Source organism: Gymnoscopelus braueri, assembly GCF_963280865.1.
Source record: "Gymnoscopelus braueri genome assembly, chromosome: 14".
NCBI lineage: Eukaryota > Metazoa > Chordata > Actinopteri > Myctophiformes > Myctophidae > Gymnoscopelus > Gymnoscopelus braueri.
In genome coordinates, this window is record NC_137619.1 from 21,424,398 (window position 1) to 21,432,369 (window position 7,972).

A 7,972-nucleotide genomic window follows, 5' to 3' on the forward strand; every position below is an offset into this window, starting at 1 on the left:
CACCAGCCACCAGATCCAAAACAAGAACAGGGCTAGATAAAATAAATCAAAAAACAACTATAATTCTGTGTATGAATATACTACATAAAAAACTTAAACAAACGCACAGCAACTTAAAAAAAACACCTCTCTGGACAGGACAAACTTAGAACTGAATGGAGACAGGGGTCTTCAACGTTTTTCAGGCCAAGGACCCCCTAGCTGAGAGAGAGATGAAGCAGTGACCCCCACCACTATATTGTATTAAAATTGTGTTGCAGATTAAACCTTTTCATAGATTTCATAGATAGCTTCATTTTCCCTGTACAACAAACCTCTAAAATAGCAAAAAATAGCAAGCGTTGTGAGCTTGTAGATCTGCTATTTTTGGCTAAAGTTCTCCTAGGGATGCTATAGGGTTCAAGTGGTCAATGTAAAAAGAATATCCATCCTATCACACAAAGATTTGGCGACCCCCCTGTAATAACTCTGAGGATCCCCTAGGAGCCCCGGACCCCCTGTTGAAGACCCCTGCATTAGGTAAAAAAAGAAAAGAAAAAAGGGCTGTTGCCTGGCAACTACAGCCAGCCTATCAGGACTTTCGCACTCACCCAGTCCAGCAGATGGCAATAGAGGTACACATTTCACCTAACCAAGATTTATCAGCAACCCGGATGGAAGAACAATATTCACCAAAATATTTATCGTGCGCTTTAGACAGGAAGCCAGTCTTTGTTTTATGAAATTTTGTCATTTGTGTACAACGCCAATTTGATTTGAGAGGAAATGTTTCACAGCTTAGGTTTCTCATGCAGGAAGATCCTGGTTCTTCTGGTTGAGAAAACCATCTCTGAATATCAGGACAAAGTTGTTCAGTCGAAGAGGGAGGTCGTCCTGCTGAAACAAAAGAGATAAAACAACTGAGCACGTTAAAGCCTCAAGTACAGCTATGAGAACAGGTAGGAATGGTTGTTCATCCATTACATTCGTTAGTTAAAGCTCTTTATTTAAAAAAGAAAACGCATTTTCAGGTCAGGTCAGGAAACCAATTTTATTCAATGAGGAGAGAGACCCTGTGTACTGTACAGCAGTGGTTCTCAAACTTTTTTCATGTCAAATTAATATGTATTTGGCCACGGACCCCCATCTGAAAAGGGTTTGTGCCAGGGACCCCCAGAATAGAAGATTTGTGTATTTCTTTTTTTTTGTGATTATTCAAAATTGTCCTAACATTTTCAATATTCTTCCAAAATGTTCAAAAATAGCAGATGTACAAACTGGCAGCGCAGTACGAAGTGAGGCGCTCTGTGAGCTTGTAGATCTGCTATTTTTGAATAGTATAAATGTATAAAGTTGTTAAAATGATCGTGATGCTATATTACTTTAGCTGGCGGGACCCCCTGGAACCCCCCTAAGGACCCCTGAGGACCCCCCTAAGGACCCCTGGGGGTGCTTGGGGGGGTTCCAGGGGGGAACAGGGGAAACTGTATTGGGATCTTCTGGTTCCAGACACCAGCAGAGAAAATTGATAGGTTAAAATAATGTTTTATCATTCAAATAAGTTCCGCTTTAACACATTTGAAGTTTTACCTAGATCACTGGAATGACTGGACTAACAGGACTATTATGATGATGTTTTTTGTTGATTGTTATTACATCTTCATTATCAGTAATTGTTTGCTCTCTCTGTCAGATTCCCATCCAGTCTCTGAGGAGCTGCTTCCTTTACAACAGCTGAACCCTTGGCAGGAGCTGATGTCCAGTCAGGATGATACGGTTGTTAAAGTGGAAGTAAAAGAGGAACAGGTGGACTTCAGCATTATTCCAGACTCTGTGACCAGTATTTCAAACAGTGTGACAAATGGATTTGTTAAATCAGAACCAAACGGCGACAGTGAGCCGTTCCCTCCTTATACCTCTGTAACTGTGGCCACAAACCATGATGTTGCAAACAAAAATAACGAGAGTAAAGGACAGAGCTTGATGATATTTGAAGGTGATTTTTTGTGCATGGAGCCAAAGATTTGCCGTTTTTGCCAAAAGCAGTTTTACACACACTCAGACCTGGTAAAGCATGTGAAGAAGAGTCACCTTGGGCAGAAACCCTATAGATGTACCAAATGTGGCATGGAATTCACTCGTAGAGACCAGTGGACTGTGCACTGCTACTGTCACACTGGGGTAAAACCCCACTCTTGTACTGTCTGTGGTCAAATATTTGTTCATCGTCAAGGCCTTACTGTTCACATGAAAATTCACCGGGACTTCAAACCTCACTCTTGCCCTGTTTGCGGTAAATTGTTTGCTCATCGCTCGCACCGTAATGGTCACATGGAAGACGTGCACACAGTTGCCAAACCTTCTTGCCCTATCTGTGGGAAAAGGTTTTCTGTGGGCCTTAAGGGTCACATGAGAATGCACTATTGCAAGAAATGTGGCAAATTAATTACCCGTACCAATCATCTCAAAGGGTGTGAAACGTAGGGCTGGGCGATATGTACAAAATAAAATATGATGTTTTTTGACAAAATACCTCTGATCGATATTGTGGGGATGACTATTGATGCTTTCACAAAATATTTACACATTGAGATTTTTGATAAATAATCCTCAGTAATGCCTATGGGACACAATGTTATGAATATTGGACTTTGTATGATTTGACTTTGCTTTCCTGTTACTTGACCTGTTCTGTGTTCTATGTCGTTCCTCTATTTTCTCTTCCCTGTCAATGTGTGATGTGATCTGTATGGTAGAGTATGTTAATGCAATATATTTCATACTATTTGGGTGGTTGTATTTTGTCTCCCTGCTCTTCTATTGAGACGTTTAGATCGTGTCAAAGGTCATGTCTCACCTAGACACAGGATCTAACCAAAATGGTCAAGATTCAATTTATCCCCTGAGGCTGAGCAAGCAGGCTGGCTCTATTAGCTCAATGGTAAAAATATCAGCACTTAAGCAGGAAACCAGGTTCAAATCCAGGGTAGAAGAGGAAAGTTACATAGTGCTGCTGTTAAACCTCGAAAAGACAACACTTATGACATGCCACGATATTACAATATCCAAACTTCCAGACTATATCTATCTCATATTACAATCTCAATATAATATTGATATACTGCATGTCACCCAGTCCTAGTAGAATGGCTGTTCCCTTAGGGGAAAGGTCCTTTCACTGCAATAGTCGTGGCGAAACCTATCACCTGAGGGTGCACATGAGCATGCAGCACCGAAACTGTTCACTAGTACTGTGTTGCTTGTACATGTTTCACAAAAGCTGTCCTGCTTGAAACAAATTCAGACGGTTGGAATTTGCTGTTCTTATCCATTTTTAGAAGAGGGAAATGTGTCATAATTTCAAATATTTCTCTAAAAAAAATTATGGGTTTTCTTTTGCGATTGAAAGTTAAATATCTCAAAAAGTTCGAAATACAGTATATCAAGAAACAGAGTTTCTAGCTAAAAGTATGAAGTACTAGTAGGTGCCAAAAACGGGGGGAATAATAAAGACAAATAGTGAGAATAACATTAGTGTACTCACCTTAGCGAGCCCATAATAATAATAATAATAATTATTATTATTATTACGGGTTTTGATTGATTGATTGTATATTAACAGTTTGCAAAAAAAAAGGACAAAGTACAGTTTAATACGAATACAATTCTAAAAGGATTGAACCCAAGAAAGCACTCTGGCTTGTTTCCATTGGGCTCCTGTATTCAATTCATAGAAATTCACAGGGTACAAAGAGCTCTTAGAGCTGTGATGAGTTTGTAACTTTATTGGCTTCTGTGTTTAATCCGTTTTATGTCCTGAACTTGTTATATAGCCTATATTAAACAAAGGTTTTGCTTTAGTCGCAGTATAGTTTATTTTCCCAACAATCTACATTTCGTAATCTTCGCTGGTGCAAGAACAATCATCCAGTCCAGCAGATGGCAATAGCGACAACATTTCAGGTTTGCATAACCCGGAACCAACAACCCGAAAACAATTCAAAACATTGATCGTAAGCTTGAATATGTGAGTCTGTGTCTTTGATATTTTGTTGTTTGTGTGCAACACCGATCGAGATCTGATTTGAGAGCGGTAGGTGCTCCAAGATGTCAGGAACACAACAGCTTAGGTTTCTCATGCAGGAACGACTGACAGCGGCCGTTGAGGAGATCTTTGTTCTGGTTGAGAAAACCATCTCTGAATATCAGGACGAAGTTGTTCAGTCGAAGAGGGAGGCCGTCCTGCTGAAACAAGAGATAAAACAGCTGAGCACGTTAAAGCCTCAAGTACAGCTATGCAGAAGAACAGGTATGGATATGGATGGTTATTCATCCATTCACACCTAGAGCTCACCTAACCCCTGCTCATTCATTATGCTCAGTGGTGGAAAAAGTACAATATTTGCCTCTGAGATGTTGTGGAGTTGAAGTAAAAGTATTGTAAATTGGAAATACTTTAGTAAAGTAAAAGTACCTCAAAATTGTACTTAAGTAAATGTACTTAGTTACTTTACACCACTGATTATGCTCAGGGTAGAGGACAGAGTACAGCAACTTGCAATGGGCCTGGTCTTCAAGATACTCAAGACTACAGAGACACCCATGTACCTGTCAAACTACTTCAACAACGTAAAAGACACACACAGGCACTACACCGGAGGGAGCTCCACTGATCTCGTTCAACCCAGATTCGGCACAAACATGGGGTTAAATTCGTTCTACTGTTATGCCACCAAAATGTGCCTCCAAAAACCAACAGACATCAAAAAGTGTGACTCCTTACTTACCCTTCAAAACCGCCATAAAAGAGCACCTGTCTGTAATTTGTAACCAGTCCTTGTAAAGTCTAAGCTTAACACCAGAAATGACCCCCACAACTGTTTACTGTACATATAGGTTTTATGCTACTAGTGTTGATGATGTCTTGTATATTATTGTATGTCTTTAAATGTCAAAATGAAATGGAATACACAGGACCACAATGGAAACAAGCCCTTAGGGCATTTTGTGTTATCCTTTTAGCACCATTGTATAACTGTACCACTGTACTATTTGCAAACTGCTAATAAAGTATTCAATCAATCAATTGAAATATGAGGTTATACGTTCTATAAATCACATCTACTCTATGAGGGTGTCCTGAACATAGATGGGCAGTGGATGAAAGACATCCTAATTATAAACGTTACACCCTTTGCTTTACGTTTAACACATTGAGCTACCAGATCACTGGAATTAGTTGTTTCATGGACTAATATGATATTTGTCTATTGTCTTTTTTTGGTGGTAAATGACTGCATTACGGTACATGTTCATAAGTCAGTAATGTTTTCTTTCTCCATCAGATTTCCAGTTTCCACCAGTCTCTGTGGAGGTGCTTCCTTTACAACCGCTGAACCCTAGGCTCTGGCAGCAGCTGATGTCCAGTCATGAGGATACGGCTCTTCAACAGTCCCCACCACAAGTTAAAGAGGAACAGGTAACAGGTAAATCAAGCATTTAACAGTACACATTATTTTCCTATCCTGATCAGATCACTTGAATGAGTTGCTGTTTGTTTGATTGAATACTTTATTATCAAACTTCAAACAGTACACCAAGTACAAGTAATGCTAAAAGGATAACACAAAAAGGCCTGAGGGCTTGTTTCCATTGTGGTCCTATTAATGTATTCAATTCATAATCATGACATATACAATACATTATACAATGCAAATCCTCATCAATACCAGGAGCGTTAAAAGGTATATTTACAGAAAACAGCGTGTTGGGGCTCAACTTGCTGGTGGTACTCTCTGGTGGCAAGCTAGAAGACTTATCTAGGTCCTGTTATGAACTAATATCTTCAGGCAATACTACTTGTCAACCAGTAGGTGTTCTACCCAACAGTGTATTACTTAAATTTCTCAATGGAAGAGACTTGGGAGACAACCTCCAACTATTGCATTAACAAACTACTACAGATTGGTTAAAATAATGTTTTATTCATTTAGATAAGTTCCGGATTGCAGCTTTAAAACTTTTTTATTTATTGCATTGGACTATTATGATGACGTTCTCAGTTTTTTGTTGATTTTTACATTACATCTTCATTATCAGTAATTGTTTGCTCTCTCTGTCAGATTCCCAGCCAGTCTCTGAGGAGCTGCTTCCTTTACAACAGCTGAACCCTTGGCAGGAGCTGATGTCCAGTCAGGATGATACTGTTCAACAGTCCCCACAAGTAAAAGAGGAACAGGTGGACTTCAGCATTATTCCAGACTCTGTGATCAGTATTTCCAACAGTGTGACAAATGGATTTGTTAGATCAGAAACAAACAGTGACAGTGAGCTGTTCTCTCCTTATACCTCTGTAACCATGGCCACAAACCATGATGTTGTAAACAAAGGTAGAGAGAGTGAAGGACAGAGCTTGATGATATTTGACGGTGATATTTTCGGCATGGAGCAAAAGATTTGCCGTTTTTGCAGAAAGCAGTTTCACAGAGACTCGGACCTGAAAAAGCACGTGGAGGAGAGTCACATAGGAAAGAAACCCTTCAAATGTCCCAAATGTGAAAGGGCATTCGCTCGTAGGGACCAGTGGACTGTGCACTATAGAATTCACACTGGCGTTAAACCCCACTCTTGTGCTATCTGTGGTAAATTGTTTACTCATAGCCACAGCCTTACTGCTCACATGAAGATTCACACTGGCGTCAAACCTCACTCTTGCCCTGTTTGCGGCAAATTGTTTTCTGAGCGCTCAAACTGTAACGTTCACATGCGATTGCACACAGGTGTCAAACCTCACTCTTGCCTTGTCTGCGGGAAATTGTTTTCTAACACCTCAAACCTTAAGGTTCACATGAGGGGACACACAAGGAATTGAACTAGACTAATGGAGGGGGCATGTTTACGGCACAGGTCTGCAAGAGGGTAAGCTAACTAAAAGAGGTACTGTGTGTGTGTCTGCTTCTGGAGCTAATCTCACAAATCACTGGACCGATCATCAGTGCCAAACTTTGTATGAACCCTGCCTGTGTTTCACATGTTTTATGCTTTTTGAAATATTTGAAATATTTAACTTTAATCTTATAAAAGGTATGTGATCGTGCTGAAAACGCGCTCACATTTGGAGTCATAAATCATACGTCCGAGACGATTGACATCTTAGATGACTGATGTCACAGTCTGGCCATATAAAGTCTGAGATCCACGTCCAGAACCATGCCTGTGTGGACGTAATTGTATTTGTTTTATTTATTTATTTACTACGTTTTACTTTTATCGTTTACAACAGTTTATTGATACAGAGTAAAATACTCTGTTTGTACACTCGAGTTAAATGTATCTATTTGTACACTCGAGTTAAATGAACACTGGACTTGGAACCGCAATTGAACAACACAAATCTCATTAACCGAACAACAAAACCTGCAGTATGGACTATATTTAGTAGTGATTGTGAAAATGTACTTGCCGCATTTGTTTGCTGCTGCTGGGTGTTTGTAAAATGAATTTGGAGGAACATGATTCACCAAGGGAATTGGGGATAATACTGCTATAATGTTTTGTAAATATAGCCTTTTTACATTGAGTGGCTATTGTTTTGTTGTTGCTTTTATTTGGCAAACCCTCATCAGTGACATTTGAGCTCAGTGAATCCTTATCTCACAGGGGAGAGTATTTTTGTTTTAGTTCTTCTCATTTAAATCCACATATTGTTTATTTATATATATAAGACACAAAGCTTTATAAGGTTGTACTTTATACTGCTGATCATTTGATCTTTTTTATGTTTTCTAAAGCTGAAGGTATTCTTATGTCCTTGCAATTTAATTTAAGTATTTGGCCAAATACAATATGACCTTTTTAACGACATAAAAATAAAAACCTTTTATCTCGCGCTCCCACCGCACTTTTATTTTACCTCTGGGGCAGAATCTGCCAAGTGCGGTGGGAGTGCGCCCTAAATCACTTAAGCCCTAGCATCCCAATTTGGGCATGTCAT

General features: G+C 39.5%; 1 protein-coding gene across 4 annotated transcripts; it reads left to right on the top strand.

Moving 5' to 3' along the window:
* Positions 1 to 672: 672 nt before the first annotated feature.
* On the top strand, positions 673 to 7,695 carry LOC308100466 (uncharacterized protein). Of its 4 annotated transcripts, XM_080449529.1 has the most exons (4): positions 673 to 867; positions 4,216 to 4,288; positions 5,325 to 5,465; positions 6,102 to 7,695. In XM_080449529.1, the coding sequence occupies exons 1-4, from the start codon at positions 766 to 768 to the stop codon at positions 6,848 to 6,850; spliced, it is 1,065 nt and encodes a 354-aa protein (XP_080305655.1). In that variant the 5' UTR covers positions 673 to 765; the 3' UTR covers positions 6,851 to 7,695. The 4 variants fall into 4 exon arrangements, with proteins under 4 accessions (XP_080305655.1, XP_080305657.1, XP_080305654.1 ...); XM_080449531.1 differs by lacking the exon at positions 673 to 867 and having other exon boundaries at positions 3,974 to 4,288; positions 5,325 to 5,458; XM_080449528.1 differs by lacking the exon at positions 673 to 867 and having other exon boundaries at positions 3,974 to 4,282; positions 5,322 to 5,465.
* The last annotated feature ends 277 nt before the right edge of the window (positions 7,696 to 7,972 follow it).

Coding starts and splice junctions, on each gene's coding strand:
- LOC308100466 (XM_080449528.1), top strand. CDS start 4,087: ATGTCAGGAACACAACAGCTTAGGTTTCTCATGCAGGAACGACTGACA. Junction 4,283..5,321: donor TCAAGTACAGCTATGCAGAA/GAACAGGTATGG, acceptor TTCTTTCTCCAT/CAGATTTCCAGTTTCCACCA. Junction 5,466..6,101: donor TAAAGAGGAACAGGTAACAG/GTAAATCAAGCA, acceptor TCTCTCTGTCAG/ATTCCCAGCCAGTCTCTGAG.